At 47.0% G+C, this 18,338-nt stretch overlaps 1 protein-coding gene across 10 annotated transcripts in view; it reads left to right on the top strand.

Annotated features, from left to right (window-relative positions):
* The window catches only part of SRRM1 (serine and arginine repetitive matrix 1), a 256,992-nt gene that overhangs the window by 158,081 nt on the left and 80,573 nt on the right, over window positions 1-18,338 (top strand). For 8 of the 10 annotated variants that reach the window (XM_063954149.1, XM_063954148.1, XM_063954157.1 and 5 more), the window contains 4 exons: window positions 9,930-10,016; window positions 10,231-10,369; window positions 10,471-10,509; window positions 10,933-11,037. In XM_063954149.1, the coding sequence (XP_063810219.1) occupies window positions 9,930-10,016; window positions 10,231-10,369; window positions 10,471-10,509; window positions 10,933-11,037 (370 nt within the window). The remainder of the gene's footprint in view (window positions 1-9,929; window positions 10,017-10,230; window positions 10,370-10,470; window positions 10,510-10,932; window positions 11,038-18,338) is intronic. The other 2 variants (XM_063954154.1, XM_063954150.1) reach the window with 2 other exon arrangements.

Genomic DNA, 18,338 nt, shown 5'->3' with positions numbered 1-18,338 from the left:
CAGTTTTTGCCTATAGCTTTTAGTTAGGTTTTTTTTTATTTATTTGGTTTTCTGAGGTACTTAGTCCCTGTACACAGGTGGCAGGTACAACTAGAGTGGGCTTAGTAGGATGCAATTTCCCACTCTAATATGCCTCTGGATTGTCACCATACTCCGGTCACTGGGGCTTTCTATCCGGACAGGATCTGAGGAGGCACGGTTCAGGTAGGGCAGCCACTATCTGCCTTGGCAGCATTGGGCTGTTTCTTATGTTGTGTGGCGTTTCAGCCCATTTTAAATCTCAAATGTCTAAATCTGTATCTCTCTGTCCAGAAATTCAAAATGGAATCCATTCGTTCAATTATCGCCTCCATGGAACCGGTGGAATATTTGGCTTCCGTAGACATAAAGGATGCATACCTACATGTTCCCATTTGGACAGGTCACCAATATCTTCTGAGATTTGCAGTCGGCCCTTGGCACTTTCAGTTTCAGGCTCTCCCGTTCGGACTTTCCACGGCCCCTTGGGTGTTTACAAAAATCATGGGCCGTATCCTGGCAGTACTGAGGTGTCAGGGTGTCAACATTACTCCCTTCTTGGACGATCTGTTAATCAAGGCTCCATCAGAGACTGTTCTTCACCAACACTTACAGCTCACAATAGACACTCTGCAGTCTTTCGGGTGGATAATAAATGTTTCAAAATCATCGCTACTTCCTTACCAGAAGATGGTGTTTCTAGGACTCTTATTCGACACCAGGAGCCAGAAAGTGTTTCTTCCCCAGGAAAAGATTCGGGACCTACGGTCCAGAATCCGAGCATGGTTACAATTACCGATAGTCTCAGTTCTCAGATGCATGCAGGTGTTAGGGAAGATAGTGGCATCCTTCGAGGCAGTGCCAGATTTCATGCCCGACCCCTTCAAGCTCAAATTCTCAGCTGTTGGACTCGGATGGGACATCACCTGGACTCACAATTGTTTCGGTTGTCGGTACGGACTCGTCAATCTCTCCACTGGTGGCTTCACAGCCACAATCTGACCAGGGGGGCTCTGTTTACAATTTGGTCTTGGATGTTGCTCACCACGGACACCAGCTTCACGGGTTGGGGAGCGGTGTTTCAAACCCATCACTTTCAGGGACTCTGGAACAGTCAGGAATCGAAGTTACAGGGTCAACATTTTGGAATTGAGTGCGATCCGGTATGCACTCATTCAAATCCAGACCATGGTCCAGGGTCATCCAGTGCGTATTCAGTACGACAACGGCACGGTGGTGGCTTACATAAACAGACAAAGCAGAACTCGAAGCTGGCACGCCATGAAAGAGGTCTCTCATATTCTCAGGTGGGCGGTGCATTGGGTTCCAGCCATCTCTGCGATTCACATTCCAGGAGTCGAAAATTGGGAAGCAGATTTCTTAAGCTGTCACACAGTTCACCTGGGAGAGTGGGAACTTCACCAGGAGGTGTTTCTTGGTCTAGTGTCTCTGTGGGGCATGCCCAACATTAGATCTGATGGCGTCTCGTCTCAACAAAAAGATTCCTCGATACAGGTCACGTACACCGGATCCTCAGGCAACACTAGTCGATGCCTCGACAGCTCCATGGCAGTTTCACCTAGGATGTGTTTCCACCGATTCCACTAATTCCACGCCTACTTCAACACATCTGCCGAGAAGGCCTGACAGTCATTCTTGTGGCCCCGGATTGGCCGCGTCGCCAGTGGTACACACTTCTGCGCGGCATGATAGTCTGGAAACCTTTCAGACTACCTCTGCGACCAGATCTTCTACAGGGACCGTATCACCACCCAGATTTAAATCGACTGGCTTTGACTGCATGGTTCTTGAATCCAGCATTTTAAGAGTGAAAGGTTTATCACGTCCAGTTGTGAACACAATGCTCCAAGCTATGAAGCCAGTGACTTGGAATTTATCACAGGGTGTGGCGTATTTACATTGCTTGGTGTGAGAAACGTGGTTTGACACCGGACCTATTTCGGCTGCCTTGTCTGTTGTCTTTCCTTCAGGATGGTCTCACCAAAGGGCAGGCTTCCGCTTTATCGGTGCTTTTTCTGAAAAGATTCTCTCTCATTCCAGAGGTCCAGACGTTTCTTCAGAAAGTGCTTAGGATTCAACCGCCATTTGTTCCCCCGGCTCCTCCCTGGATTTAAATTTAGTTCTTGCGGCTCTTCAGAAATCTTCATTTGAACTATTGCAATCTGAGGTATTAAGGTTCCTCGCATTCAAAGTTGTTTTCCTTTTGGCTATTGTTTCGGCATGACGTGTTTCGGAGTTGGCGGCCCTTTCTTGCAGGCCGCCTTTGTTGGTTTTTCATGATGACCGAGTGGTTTTGCGTCCGAAACCTTACTTTCTTCCAAAGGTGGTGTCTGCCTTCCACCTAAATCAGGACATTGTACTTCCGGCGATTACTCCATCTTCCTCCGGATAACCATTTCGTCTTATTAGACGTGGTTAGGGCCTTACGCATTTATTTGTCTTGTACCGAATATATTCGTCATACGGATACGTTGTTTGTTTTGATTGACGCACCCAAGCGGGGTTGGTCTGCCTCTAAAAACACGGTGGCTCGTTGGGTGACTTCGGCCATTCGACAGGCCTATGTATCTTCAAATGTTACTGTTCCTGACCCAATAAGGGCTCATTTGACTAGAGCTGTTGGAGCCTCTTGGGCTGTTCGTGGGGGTGCATCTGTTGAGCAGTTGTGTAGAGCAGCGACCTGGTCGTCCGTGCATACCTTCACAAAATTTTATCGATTTCATACTTTTGGTTCGGAGACTGCCTCTGTTAGGCGTCAGATTTTACAGACTGCTATGCCGTCTGTCTCTCCCTCTTCTTGCTTTGGGAAGTCCCATCAGTAAGTGCGCAGCGTCCCCTAGATGGATGACGAAGAAATAGGGATTTTTGTTTACTTACCGTAAAATCTTTCTCTGATTCCACCTGGGGGACGCTTCAATCCCTCCCGTGTATTTGTCTCGTTTATTGGTTCTGTTTTGACTCTTTCGGCTTGGCTAAACGTTAACTGAGTTACTTGTTGGTCAGGCTGGAGATGGGAGGGGATAGAGGAGGAAGGAGTTTTCTATAGGTTCTGTGCCAAACTCCTTACCCACACATTCTAACCCATCAGTAAGTGCGCAGCGTCAGCCAGATGGAATCAGAGAGAGATTTTACGGTAAGTAAACAAAAATCCCTATTTATCATATTGTATGGGTTTCTAAAGCCATTAATGTACTATGTTGTTGGGATAAATAGACATCTGGTATACATCATGGGGGGAATTCAAATGTCATCGCCCCCGATCTACCGTCTAAAGTGACAGGGGATCACAGTGGGCGATATACAGTTGATTTCTCCTATCGCACTGATCGCGCCCATTAGTGTCGAGTTTAGACGTGTAAAACTGCTAAACTCGATAAATTAGTGGACGTGATCGGGAAGATTGCCGATCACTTTTCACACATTTCGGCTTACCATTCCCGGCAGCTGATCGCGCCCAAACGGAGCTACATTAAAATAGCTCCATTCGATGCCATCTAGTGGCTGCTGATGGTAAAAAAAAAAAAAACCTTGCCCGATAAGTCTCATACATTTTTATGCATCACTAAAGTAGTATGCTATAAATCATGTATACACCTTGGTATTTATCCTATCTCCAGCTTTTCTAGCCTTGCAAGGTGGTGGTGCCGCTACCCCGCTGCAGAACCACCGCTCAGAGAGGTAGTTGTACAGCGGGGCACTGCGTCTTAGCAGTCACAATCACAGCACGCCGCACACCCCTAATAGTAGCCTGAAGGTGATGACAGTGGTGAGTACAAACCGGGGGGCCCCGGTCACACCAGATTCTCTCCCTGTACATCTGGTTCCATGTCATGTGAACAATGTATTCAGTCCCCACAGCACAGTGAGGGGACTGGAGGGGAGGGTCAAGAGCCTTCCTGGCTAGGTGCCTTTAAAATCCATGATGTCAGAGATGTCCTCTCAGCTCACTGCTAATGCTCAAAAAAACTCAGCAACTCTCTAGCTCAGTACCACATAAACATGGGTTACCTGCCTTACTTTCAGACTCTGATGAGGATATACAGGAGGAGGGGGAGGAATTGGATCCCTTTACTGGAGATTCCCCTTCTGCACAGTGTATTGAGCCCCTCATTTTAGCTATACGGGACGTGTTAAAACTCCCTTTGCAGCCGTTTTTCTTCACACAGCACAAGCTCAGTGTCACTTTCCCTGATTCTGCAGAGTTAGATGACCTATTTAAGTTAGCCTAGAAAAATTCAGATAAAAAATACCAAGTGTCAAAACGGTTTTTACACACTTTCCCATTTGCTCTCGAAGGCAAGAAAATCTGGGAAGAACCCCTGGCTGTTGACATATCAGTATCTCACCTATCTAAAAAGGTGGTACTGCCAGCTCCGGGCTCCGTTATCATAACGGACCCTGGGGATAGGAAGATAGAGACTACATTGAAGTCTATCTACACTGCAGTGGGTATATCACAAAGACCGGTCATAGCAGGTTGCTCGATAACTCATGCCATTCATATGTGGGATACTCAGATTCAAGAGGGCCTCTCGGGGGGGATATGTCCCTGGACACTACAGTGAGCACGTGTCCTGTGTGACTCCCTCAAGGAGATAGGCAATATTAATGCTAGGACATGTGCTATGGCAGTGTCGGCGCGCAGGGCGTTGTGGTTGCGTCAGTGAATAGCGGATGCAGAGTCCAAGTGCAGTGTAAAGTCTCTCCCCTTTTCAGGGGAATGGCTCTTCGGGGTGTAATTGGATACATGGATTTCTAAAGTTACTGCAGGGAAATCCACGTTTCTCCCCTCTGGGGCCCCGCCGGCTAGACGTTCCTACCCGGGGCAGTCTACTCAGTTCTTTCGGTCTAAGAGATTTAGGGCCAGAGGTGCCTCCAATGCAGCTAGAGGCACCAGAGGTAAGTCAAGAAAACCAGCAATCGCAAGTTCTCAGGAGAGCACCAGTTCAGCTTCCACTAAGGCCTCAGCATGACTATGCCCACCCACCCCGAAGGGATCTCAAGGTGGGAGCTCAGCTGCGTCACTTCGGCTGCATCTGGGAAAGTTCCTGCCAGGATACCTGGGTCAAGAACCTAATTTCTCAGGGCTGCAAGCTGGAGTTCGACGAATCCTTGCCAGCTTTGGAGGATAAGCGTGTTACACTGCAACAGGCCATCCTCAAGTTGGTCCAATCCCAAGTCATTGTTCCAGTGCCACTTCAACAACAGGGAAAGGGTTACTACTCCAACCTGTTCGTGGTACCGAAATTGGACAGTTCGGTAAGACCCATTCTGACTCTGAAATCCTTGAACCCTTAACCTAAAGGTTTTCAGGTTCAAGATGGAATCCTTGCGAGCAGTGATTGTGGGTCTGGAAGAACCTGGATATCAAGGATGCCTATCTCCATATCCCCTACTTGAACGATCACTACCAGATCCAGGCGCTACCCTTTGGCCTGTACACAGCTCCGAGGGTGTTCACGAAGTTGATGGCGGAGATTATGTTCCAAGAAAGTGTTCCTCCCAGAGGAAAAAGCGAGAACACTTCAGGAGATGGTCTGCATGGTTCTCCGGCCTACTCTAATATCCATCTATCTTTGCATAAGATTGCTGGGGAATATGGTTGCCTCGTATGAGGCGATCCAGTATGGAAGGTTTCATGCTAGAACATTTCAATTGCAAGTCGTCCGGATCACATCTTCAGATGCACCGGATAGTACGGCTGTCACCTCAGGCCAGGATTTCCATCCTGTGGTGGCTGCAGTCCTCCAACCTGCTTGAAGGCCGAAGTTTCGGGATTCAGGATTGGATCCTCCTCACAACGGATGCAAGTCTGAGAGGGTGGGGAGCTGTCACCCAGGGTGCTCCTTTCCAGTGCAGGTGGTCAGCCCACGAAGCCCTCCTTCCAATCAACATTCTGGAACTTCGGGTGATCTACAAAGCTCTGATTCAGGCGATCCAAGCACAGTCTGACAATGCCATGGCAGTAGCGTACATCAGTTGACAAGGAGGAACAAAAAGCAAGGCCTGCATGCGAGAGGTGTCAAAGATACTCCTCTGGGCAGAAAGAAATGCAAGAGCACTGTCCGCAATCTTCATTCTGGGAGTGGACAACTGAAGTGGGCTTCCTGAGTCGTCACGATCTCCACCCGGGAGAGTGGGGGCTTCACCATCAGGTGTTTCAGCAGATCATCGACCGGTGGGGCTGCCCACAAATAGTAAACACAACACAGGGGTGAGTATCTACTGCGCCCACAGACAGCTGCGGTGAAGGCGTCCAAGGAGATGTCAGTCTCTCTCCGAAAAGAACAAACAATACAATGGTACGCCTTCTACTGCGCTATCCGCCAGTTTTAAAATGTAAAATAATGGTAACTTTTCACACGGCTGTACTAAAGTCCCAAACACAAGGAGAAATAGCTTCCAACAGTTCAAATGATTCAGGCAGAGTGGTGTATTAGAGTCTATATGGATGGTAATTGATAGATGTAAGTCGTATACAGGTACGCACCGTACTCACATGTGCGGTGTGCATGAACTGTTCATAAAGGTATCTTTCTCCTCCTTACATGTCGTGGATTCCCTCACTCTTCTTTCCTTTTTCAATCGCCGCTCATAAAACAGAGAAGGGCAGAGAAAGGGGGTGCAAAAAAACCCCGATGGTGTAATACGTTCAATATACGATTATCAGGATGATGTGTAGAGCTAAGAAATAGATATTATATCAGGAACATACCCAACTTACATCAAAATAAGCGGGTTGCTCATATAAAGGTATCTTTTCACAAGTACTGATGAAAAAAGATGGTCATGCGTACCCCAAACTCACGTTCTGTATATATCACATAGGCACATCAAGGTTTCTTTAGCGGATTATTTCCTATTCACCCCCTTCCGTGCTATTGTCGAGGCCACAGGATGCTCGGACCCTCACAAAAGAGAAGAGCAAGGGGGTACAGAGACCCCAATAGTGTAATACGTTCGATATATGGCTACCAGAAAGGTGTGCAGGAAATGAGGAGGTGATACAAGATCCAGAACGTACCAAACTTACGTAGACATAAGACCAGATAATCTTATAAAGGTATCTTTCAGAAGTATTAGTAGTGTGGGGGTGATGCGTACCCCAAACTCACGTTCTACAGATGTTATGCAGGCAAGTCAAGGTTTTCTTTAATGGATCCTTTCCTATTTTCCTCTTCTATACTATCGCTGAGGCCACAGGATACACAACCTATTGTGGTACTGTCAGGTTCTGGCACTTCTGCTCCTCCGGAGGCATTGGATGCTGTGCGAGCCTTGAAGATCTATGTCAGGAGAACGGCTTGGATCAGAAAGACTGATTCCTTGTTTGTGCTAAATGATGCGCAGAAGAAGGGTTGCCCTGCTTCAAAGGAGTCAATTGCTCGTTGGCTTAGACTTACTATCCAACAGGCCTATGTGTCTGCAGCCTTACCTGTTCCACAATCTCTGAAGGCCCACTCTACAAGATCAGTGTGGTCTTCCTAGGCGGCCACCCATGGAGTCTCTGCCTTGCAACTATGCCGAGCTGCTACCTGGTCGGGGAAGAACACCTTTGAAGTTTTGAAGTTCTACAGGTTTGATACCCTGGGCAGGCAGTGCTGCACACGTCTCCGCACATTCCCGCCCATTCTGTAAGTTTTTGGGACGTCCCCATCGTACTAGATTCCCCCATTATCCCTTATGGATGCTAGGGAAAATTTTAATTACCTACCGGTAAATCCTTTTCTCGTAGTCCATAAGGGATATTGGGCGCCCGCCTCAGTGCATTGACTTTTCTGCAGGTTCTCTTTTATATGGGTACCTGTTCAGCTGTTGCTACCTTGTTACCGGCTGTTGCTGGTCGTTACTTTATATTCCTTCTCTCAAGTTTGTCCTTTCTCCTTCGGGCACTATTTTACCTATAACTGCCTGTGGGAGGGGGCATAGAGGGGAGGAGCCAGCACACCCAGTTGAAGAAATTTAAAGTACAGCGCCTCCTTTGGACCCCGTCTATAAACCATCGTACTAGATTCCCCCAATATCCCTTATGGACTACGAGAAAAGGATTTACCGGTAGGTAATTATAATCCTATTTTTTTTTTCTCGATTATAGTGAAATATTTTTTTGAAGTGCTGGGTAGAAAACTACCCACCCAGGGTGAAATTGTTTAAGCATCAGAAGGTGGTTAAGGCTGAATATCATGCTGAATTCATGCAGGAAGCTTGGAATGCTCCTAGTTACCCTTTACTATAAGGAGAGTGTGCTAAATGGGAGATTCCCCCTTCGGTGGATGTTCATGTGGCACGCCTGTTGTACTCTTCCATATTACCTGTACCGTCTGCTTCCTCCCTTAAGGATATGACAAACAGGAAGATTGAAGCTGGTCTTTAGTCTATTTTTTCCCTCGTAGGGGCTATTACTAGACCAGCGTTGGCTTCAGCCTGGGGGGTGCTAAAGCAGTGAATCATTGGGCTGATGCACTAGAGGACAGTCTGAAGTTGGATGGTTCCAGAGACCAGCTATCTCTTATTGCTAATATCAGACAAGCAGCCCGATATTTGGAAGAGGCATCCTGGGATAGCCTACTGGCTTCCCAGCTTCTGCTATATGGGTAGTACGGATGGTGTAATGGTTAGCATTACTGCCTCACAGCACTGAGGTCATGGGTTCGATTCCCACCATGGCCCTAACTGTGTGGAGTTTGTATATTCTCCCCGTACTTGCGTGGGTTTCCTCCGGGTACTCCGGTTTCCTCCCACAATCCAAAAATATACTGGTAGGTTAATTGGCTCTCAACAAAATGAACCCTAGTGTGAATGTGTGTGTGTACATGTGATAGGGAATATAGATTGTAAGCTCCACTGGGGCAGGGACTGATGTGAATGGGCAAATATTCTCTGTACAGCGCTGCGGAATATGTGTGCGCTATATAAATAACTGGTAATAAATAAATAAATAACCGTGTAAGCTCGCCGGGTGCTCTGGCTATGTTTCTGGAAGGCGGATTCAGTGTCTAAAAGGGCGTTGGAAGCTCTGCCTTTCGCTGGAAACATTGTTTGGTGCAGAATTGGATAAGATTGTTGCTGCGTTGGCAGCTTCTAAGTCTGCCTTTTTGCCATCCGGATCTAACCCGAAGGCTTGGACATCTTTTCGTAATTGTAGGTTTCAAGGCAAAGTGAGAGGGCAGGCTTTTCCACAGCAGGTTGTCTCCAGCAAGACTGCTAAGTCGTGGACTAAGCAAGCCTGGACGGCCAGACACCTGACCTCCAAGTGGGGGGGGGGGGGGGGGGAGGGGGGGCGGCTAAGCCTTCTGCCTGACGAGGCGGGTCCCAGGGAGGGAGACTGACTACTGCAATTCGCAGCCTCATGGCGCAAGTCAACTACAGACACCTAGGTGCGAGAAGCGATCTCACGGGTATGCCCACTCATTTTTTTTTTTGTGTGCAAGAATCCTTCATCTGATCCAGGCACAGCCATGGGGCTCCATGGAGCTGTTCAATCTTTACTGAACGTAGGGGTTATTATCCCTGTTCCCTGATAACAGGGGAAGGGTTTTTACTCCCACCTCCCTTTGCCGATTCGAAAACCCAATGGGACCTATCTGCCCAGATTCTGTATTGAAGCACTACAGTCTATTGCTCTGGTGTCAGTCGTGGGACTTTATGGTATCCCTGGATATTCGTGATGCCTACCTTCATGTCTCTAGCATCAGAGATTTCTCCGCTTTGCTGTTCAGTTCCCCAAAAAATGCTCACATTAGCAGAGTTGCACAGGACCAGATTGCTCACTCACGCCAGGCAGCTTGTGCTGCATGGCGTATTGAGGTTAGATGTATGGAGACACATCTGTATATCTTTAGACATGTCAAAATTAAAATCTTAATTTAAAGACCAAATTTCTTATGCAGATGATGAAAAAGGAGGCAAAATAGGATTATCTGATTCAGTGCAGCAGCGTCGCCAATATAGAAGACAGAATCGGCAGTCTTCCTCAGGTACTTTAAAAAAATACATTGTTCCTGTTTAAAATAGTGTAACAGAAGTAAAATAAGCAAGCCTGAAATTACATGTACTAGTAGAACAAATGTTTTGGGGTTTTTTTTTACAGCTTGTTTTTGGGTCTATACAGGTTTTAACAAAAAAAGTTAATTTTTAGAAACTGTTCTTTCTCTGCAATCAATGTTTTGTTCATCCTTTATTAATTTCTAGATTCTGGATCATCATCCTCTTCAGAGGATGAGAGGCCAAAGCGCACAGGAGTAAAGAATGGAGAAGTTGGGAGAAGGCGCAGGCGTTCACCATCAAGGAGCCCCTCTCCAAGGAAGAGACCCAAGGACCTATCCCCACAGTAAGTACCTCTGTACTGTAGTTCATATTGTGTTTTCTGTTTCCCAGTCAAGATCTTCGTTTTCATCATCAACTTAAATTATTTTTCCTCCCTGCTCTCAGGATGCAGAGTATGAAAAGGTGGCAATCGCCTCTTAAAAGGTTTGTTCACAATTTGGTGTAAAGTTCCGCAGTTGCTACAGATCATTTTTAACAGGACTGTTTTAATGTGGTGGACTAAATCTGGTCCTAATGTCTGAGGGGTAAATGCATTAGCCTGCAACTTATAGGCATCAGTGAGTTCCCTGCGAGTCTGCCCAATGTTTGAAAGAAGCAATTAATTAAAAGGCAAAACAGGTTGGTTTTGCCTTCCAAATGTTTGCCCCTTTTAAGGTTGGGTTTGGTTATGTGGACTGAAACACCCATGGTTGTGAAAGGGTAATTTGTTGACCTGTTTAGCATGACAAAAATGCCTTAAGTGGGCACAAGACCTGTTTTTAATTTGTAGCGGTTACTTCAGAGTTTTTGATATGTTGATTGCATTATATGCTAAACGGACTAATGCATATGGTTTCCTTTTTATAGCCGCAGGAGGAGGAGTCCATCTCCACCTCCAGCCAGAAGGCGTCGCAGCCCGTCTCCAGCTCCACCCCCTAGGAGACGACGTTCACCTTCTCCACAGAGGCGCAGGTAACTGCCGATTTTGAATAAAACAAAGGAATTTTAGTGAATTGTTTTCATTGCAAATGCGGTTTCCAAGATTGTAAATTAGTTTTAAAGCATTTGATAAATATTTAAAGATCGCTTGGAGCAATGAGAAAGCTATGCTTTTTTTTTTTTTTTTTTAATATATAGTTTTGTTTAGTTTTCCAGCAATGTGGTTTCTCAATATAGTTTTAACGCTCCAGCATTTGTTCTGTGCTCTCTAGCAGACATGGTTATCATTTGCATGGTGTTAGGAATGTATTGCATATATCTTCCCCTTTTGAGCATTGTGCACTGTACTTTAAACACTGAAGTACGTACTATGGTGTGGACTTTTATTTTTGTTTTGCTGTTGCTAGTTTTAGGGTTTAGAAATGAGCTGAGCAGGATTCTGGTTCTGTACCATATGTGCCGTGTATCTCAGATCTCCAAGTAAACACAATATGTAGGTGAAGATTCCAATGCTATTTACTCGCGGCAGCTACAGTGAAGGGCAAGCAGCGTCCATAGCGGATTTATCTGAAGTAGGGGGGTATCGTGTGTGTGGCGGAGCTTGGTAGTGAGGGAGCTTCTGTAGTAGTTAATCTTGGTAGGTGCCGTTTTTCCTGAAGAAGGACTTTATTCCTTCTTTAAAAAAAAAAGTAATTAATTATGTTTCTCTACACTCATCTCTAATGTTTACTGTGAGATGGGAGGTGGTGTGGAAATACCACAAAAGCAATTTTGGATGTGAGGTGACTTTCTGTTTTTCTTTAAGAAGTCCTATACATTTTTCCATTGGCTGTATTAGTAATTGAGATGGTTTTATTTGAGAGGGTAATAAGAAACACAAGAAACATATCTTTCTAATTCAGGACACATAGTCTCCGCAGTCAGGATACAGACACCAGAATCCCGACACCGGGTTAAATACTGCCGGTCGTAATCCTGACCGGTGGCTGGAATACCCACTTGGGTGGAGGCCCACGCCACCATCTGAGTGGGAATATAATCCTGTGCACGGGGCCCAAATCGTGGCGAGCCCGCGAGGGGACACACTGTGCTCACCACCGGTATCCCAGTGTCTGTCTCCTGACCGCCTGGATCCCGGGATATCATACTGATCCCCATAGAAAGGTGTTTAGTATTCAGGTGGAGAACCTCTTATTTGAAAGCAAATGTCTATCGCTTCTGAAGAATAAATTTCAGTTGCATTAACAATTATGTATTTCTCTGACGTCCTAGTGGATGCTGGGGACTCCGTCAGGACCATGGGGATATAGCGGCTCCGCAGGAGACAGGGCACAATAATAAAAGCTTTAGGATCAGGTGGTGTGCACTGGCTCCTCCCCCTATGACCCTCCTCCAAGCCTCAGTTAGATTTTTGTGCCCGACGAGAAGGGTGCAATCTAGGTGGCTCTTCTGAGCTGCTTAGAATAAAAGTTTAAGTTTTTATTTTCAGTGAGTCCTGCTGGCAACAGGCTCACTGCTACGAGGGACTTAGGGGAGAGAAGAAAACTCACCTGCGTGCAGGATGGATTTGCTTCTTAGGCTACTGGACACCATTAGCTCCAGAGGGAGTCGGAACACAGGTCTCACCCTGGGGTTCGTCCCGGAGCCGTGCCGCCGACCCCCCTTGCAGATGCCGAAGTTGAAGAGGTCCAGAAACAGGCGGCAGAAGACTTTCAGTCTTCATAAGGTAGCGCACAGCACTGCAGCTGTGCGCCATTGTTGTCAGCACACTTCACCAACAGTCACCAACTGTCACTGAGGGTGCAGGGCGCTGGGGGGGGCGCCCTGGGCAGCAATGTATAATACCTTTTTATGGCTAAAATACATCACATATAGCCCTTGAGGCTATATGGATGTATTTAACCCCTGCCAGATCTCACAAACTCCGGGAGAAGAGCCCGCCGAAAAGGGGGCGGGGCCTATTCTCCTCAGCACACGGCGCCATTTTCCTGCTCAGCTCTGCTGTGAGGAAGGCTCCCAGGCTCTCCCCTGCACTGCACTACAGAAACAGGGTTAAAACAGAGAGGGGGGGCACTTATTTGGCGATATGATTACATATATAAAAATGCTATAAGGGAAAACACTTGTATAAGGGGTTGTCCCTGTATAATTATAGCGTTTTTGGTGTGTGCTGGCAAACTCTCCCTCTGTCTCCCCAAAGGGCTAGTGGGGTCCTGTCCTCTGTCAGAGCATTCCCTGTGTGTGTGCTGTGTGTCGGTACGTGTGTGTCGACATGTAGGAGGACGATGTTGGTGAGGAGGCGGAGCAAATTGCCTGTATTGGTGATGTCACTCTCTAGGGAGTCAACACTGGAATGGATGGCTTATTTAGGAATTACGTGATAATGTCAACACGCTGCAAGGTCGGTTGACGACATGAGACGGCCGGCAAACAAATTAGTACCTGTCCAGGCGTCTCAGACACCGTCAGGGGCTTGTAAAAACGCCCATTTACCTCAGTCGGTCGACACAGACACAGACACGGACACTGACTCCAGTGTCGACGGTGAAGAAACAAACGTATTTTCCTTTAGGGCCACACGTTTCATGTTAAGGGCAATGAAGGAGGTGTTACATATTTCTGATACTACAAGTACCACAAATAAGGGTATTATGTAGGGTGTGAATAAACTACTTGTAGTTTTTCCTGAATCAGATAAATTAAATGAAGTGTGTGATGATACGTGGGTTTCCTCCGATAGAAAATTATTGGCGCTATACCCTTTCCCGCCAGAAGTTAGGGCGAGTTGGGAAACACACCTTAGGGTGAATAAGGCGCTCACACGCTTATAAAAACAAGTGGCGTTACCGTCTCCAGATACGGCAGCCCTCAAGGAGCCAGCTGATAGGAAGCTGAAAAATATCCTAAAAGTATATACACACATACTGGTGTTATACTACGACCAGCAATCGCCTCAGCCTGGATGTGCAGCGCTGAGGGGGCTTGGTCGGATTTCCTGACTGAAAATATTGATACCCTTGACAGGGACAAGATTTTATTGACTATAGAGCATTTTAAGGATGCATTTCTATATATGCGAGATGCGCAGAGGGATATTTGCATTCTGGCATCAAGAGTAAATGTGATGTCCATATCTGCCAGACGACAGTGGTCAGGTGATGCAGATTCCAGACGGCACATGGAAGTATTGCCGTATAAAGGGGCGGTCCATCGGACCTGGTGGCCATGGCAACAGCTGAAAAATCCACCTTTTGTTACCCCAAGTCACATCTCAGCAGAAAAGGACACAGTCTTTTCAGTCTCAGTCCTTTCGTCCCCATAAGGGCAGGCGGGCAAAAGGGCCAGTCATATCTGCCCAGGGGTAGAGGAAAGGGAAGAAGACTGCAGCAGGCAGCCCATTCCCAGGAACAGAAGCCCTCCACAGCTTCTGCCAAGTCCGCAGCATGACGCTGGGGCCGTACAAGCGGACTCAGGTGCGGTAGGGGGTCATCTCAAGAGTTTCAGCACGCAGTGGGCTCACTCACAAGTGGACTCCTGGATCCTACACGTAGTATCCCAGGTGTACATTGGAAATTCGAGACGTCTCCCCCTCACAAGTTCCTGAAGTCTGCTTTACCAACGTCTCCCTCCGACAGGGAGGCAGTATTGGGAACAATTCACAGGCTGTATTCCCAGCAGGTGATAATCAAAGTACCCCTTCTACAACAAGGGAAGGGGTATTATTCCACACTATATTGTGGTACTGAAGCCAGACGGCTAGGTGAGATCTGAAATATTTGAACACTTACATACAAGCGTTCAAATCAAGATGGAGTCACTCAGAGCAGTGATAGCGAACCAGGAAGAAGGGGACGATATGGTGTCACTGGATATCAGGGACGCTTACCTACATGTCCAAATTTGCCCTTCTCACCAAGGGTACCTCAGGTTCGTGGTACAGAACTGTCACTATCAGTTCAGACGCTGCCGTTTGGATTGTCCACGGCACCCCGGGTCTTTACCAAGGTAATGGCCGAAATGATGATTCTTCTTAAAAGAAATATGGACGCTTTCCTGATAAGGGCAAGGTCCAGAGAACAGTTGGAGGTCGGAGTAGCACTATCTTAAGTAGTTCTACGACAGCACGAGTGGATTCTAAATATTCCAAAATCGCAGTTTTTTCCGACGACACGTCTACTGTTCCTAGGGATGATTCTGGACACAGTCCAGAAAAGGATGTTTTCTCCCGGAGAAGAAAGCCAGGGAGTTATCCGAGCTAGTCAGGAACCTCCTAAAACCAGGAAAAGTATCAGTGCATCATTGCACAAGGATCCTGTGAAAAATGGTGGTTTCTTACGAAACGATCCCATTCGGTAGATTTCACGCAAGAACCTTTACGTGGGATCTGCTGGAAAAATGGTCCGGATCGCATCTTCAGATGCATCAGCGGATAACCCTGTCTCCAAGGACAAGGGTGTTTCTTCTGCGGTGGCTGCAGAGTGCTCATCTATGAAAGGGCCGCAGATTCGGCATTCAGGACTGGGTCCTGGTGACCACGGATGCCAGCCTGAGTGGCTGGGGAGCAGTCACACAAGGAAAAAATTTCCAGAGAGTGTGATCGAGTCTGGAGACTTCTCTCCACATAAATATACTGGAGCTAAGGGCAATTTACAATGCTCTAAGCTTAGCAAGACCTCTGCTTCAAGGTCAGCCGGTATTGATCCAGTGGGACAACATCACGGCAGTCGCCCACGTAAACAGACAGGGCGGCACAAGAAGCAGGAGGGAAATGGCAGAAACTGCAAGGATTCTTCGCTGGGCGAAAAATCATGTGATAACACTCTCAGCAGTGTTCATTCCGGGAGTGGAAAACTGGGAAGCAGACTTCCTCAGCAGGCATGACCTCCACCCGGGAGAGTGGGGACTTCATCGGGAAGTCTTCCACATGATTGTAAACCGTTGTGAAAAACCAAAGGTGGACATGATGGCGTCCCGCCTGAACAAAAAACTAGATATTGCGCCAGGTCAAGGGACCCTCAGGCAATAGCGGTGGACGCTCTGGTAACACTGTGGATGTACCAGTCAGAGTATGTGTTCCCTCCTATGCCTCTCATACAAAAAGTACTGAGAATCATAAGAGGGCGATGAGTAAGAATGATACTCGTGGTTCCGGATTGGCCAAGAAGGACTTGGTACCCGAAACTTCAAGAGATGTTCACGGAAGACCCGTGGCCTCTACCTTTAAGAAAGGACCTGCTCCAGCAGGGGCCTTGTCTGTTCCAAGACTTACCGCGGCCGCGTTTGACGGCATGGCGGTTGAACGCCGGATCCTGAAAGGGCATTCCAGATGAAGTCATCCCTACCCTGGTCGAAGACAGGAAGGATGTAACCGCAAAACATTTTCACCGCATTTGGCGAAGATATGTTGCGTGGTGTGAGGCCAAGAAGGCCCCTACAGAGGAATTCCAACTGGGTCGTTTCCTACATTTCCTGAAAACAGGACTGTCTATGGGCCTAAAATTAGGGTCCATTAAGGTTCAAATTTCGGCCCTGTCGAATTTCTTCCAGAAAGAACTGGCTTTAGTGCCTGACGTTCAGATGTTTGTAAAAGGGGTACTGCATATACAGCCTCCTTTTGTGCCCCAGTGGCACCTTGGGATCTCAATGTTGTTTTGAGTTTCCTAAAGTCACATTGGTTTGAACCACTCACCACTGTGGACTTAGCATCGTCACCTTCCATGTGAGATATTTTATTAGCCCTGGCTTCAGCCAGGCGTGTGTCAGAATTGGCGGCTTTATCATATATAAAGCCCTTACTTAATTTTTCATTCTGACAGGGCAGAATTGAGGACTCGTCCTCAATTTCTCCTTAAGGTGTTTTCTGTTTTTCACATGAACCAACCTATTGTGGTACCTGCGGGTACTAGGGACTTGGAGGACTCCAAGTAACTTGACGTTGTCAGGGCCCTGAAAAATATGTTTCCAGGAAGGCTGGAGTCAGAAAATCTGACTCGCTGTTTAGCCTGTGTGCACCCAACAAGATGGGTGCTCCTGCTTCTAAGCAGACGATTGCTCGCTGGATTTGTAATACAATTCAGTTTACACATTCTGTGGCAGGCCTGCCACAGCCAAAATCGGTAAAAGCCCATTCCAAAAGGAAGGGGGCTCATCTTGGGCGACTGCCCGAGGGGTCTCGGCTTTACAACTTTGCCGAGCAGTTACTTGGTCAGGGGAAAACACGTTTGCTAAATTCTACAAATTTGATACCCTGGCTGAGGAGGACATGGAGTTCTCTCATTCGGTGCTGCAGGGTCATCCGCACTCTCCCGCCCGTTTGGGAGCTTTGGTATAATCCCCATGGTCCTGACGGAGTCCCCAGCATCCACTAGGACGTCAGAGAAAATAAGATTTTACTTACCGATAAATCTATTTCTCGTAGTCCGTAGTGGATGCTGGGCGCCCATCCCAAGTGCGGATTGTCTGCAATACTTGTACATAGTTATTGTTACAAAAATCGGGTTATTCTTGTTGTGAGCCATCTTTTCAGAGGCTCCTTCGTTGTTATCATACTGTTAAGTGGGTTCAGATCACAGGTTGTACGGTGTGATTGGTGTGGCTGGTATGAGTCTTACCCGGGATTCAATATCCTTCCTTATTATGCACGCTCGTCCGGGCACAGTATCCTAACTGAGGCTTGGAGGAGGGTCATAGGGGGAGGAGCCAGTGCACACCACCTGATCCTAAAGCTTTTATTATTGTGCCCTGTCTCCTGCGGAGCCGCTATATCCCCATGGTCCTGACGGAGTCCCCAGCATCCACTACGGACTACGAGAAATAGATTTATCGGTAAGTAAAATCTTATTTTTATCTGTATAATACACTGCTCAAAAAAATAAAGGGAACACTAAAATAACACATCCTAGATCTGAATGAATGAAATATTCTTATTAAATACTTTGTTCTTTACATAGTTGAATGTGCCGACAACAAAATCACACACACGTTCTCAATGGAAATCAAACCTTGACAAAGACCCCAGCTAGGGGTGGAAACGCATAGGTTATTTTCCTGATAAGCTGGGGGACGGACTGAAGGACCAGTATCCAGTAAGAGCTATTGCCTGCATGGTGGGAATATCCGGAAATACCTAATACCATCTTTCATGTGCTTTCAGAACTGTTTAGCCGCAGTTCTGAAGTATCTGGGTATATATACTAAGGCTAGCCACGATCTGCTTATTCATTTCCTTCTGATGAAACGGCCAGCGTTGTAGGCCGAGAAACGCGTTAAGGTACTCCATTGAAGGACTTCATTTGACTGCTGCATTCTCCTGACACTCTGTGAGCCGCATATAT

This window comes from Pseudophryne corroboree, chromosome 2 (genome assembly GCF_028390025.1).
Source record: "Pseudophryne corroboree isolate aPseCor3 chromosome 2, aPseCor3.hap2, whole genome shotgun sequence".
Taxonomy (NCBI): domain Eukaryota; kingdom Metazoa; phylum Chordata; class Amphibia; order Anura; family Myobatrachidae; genus Pseudophryne; species Pseudophryne corroboree.
Note: the sequence above shows the minus strand (reverse complement) of the source record. Positions and strands in the feature narration are given on the sequence as shown.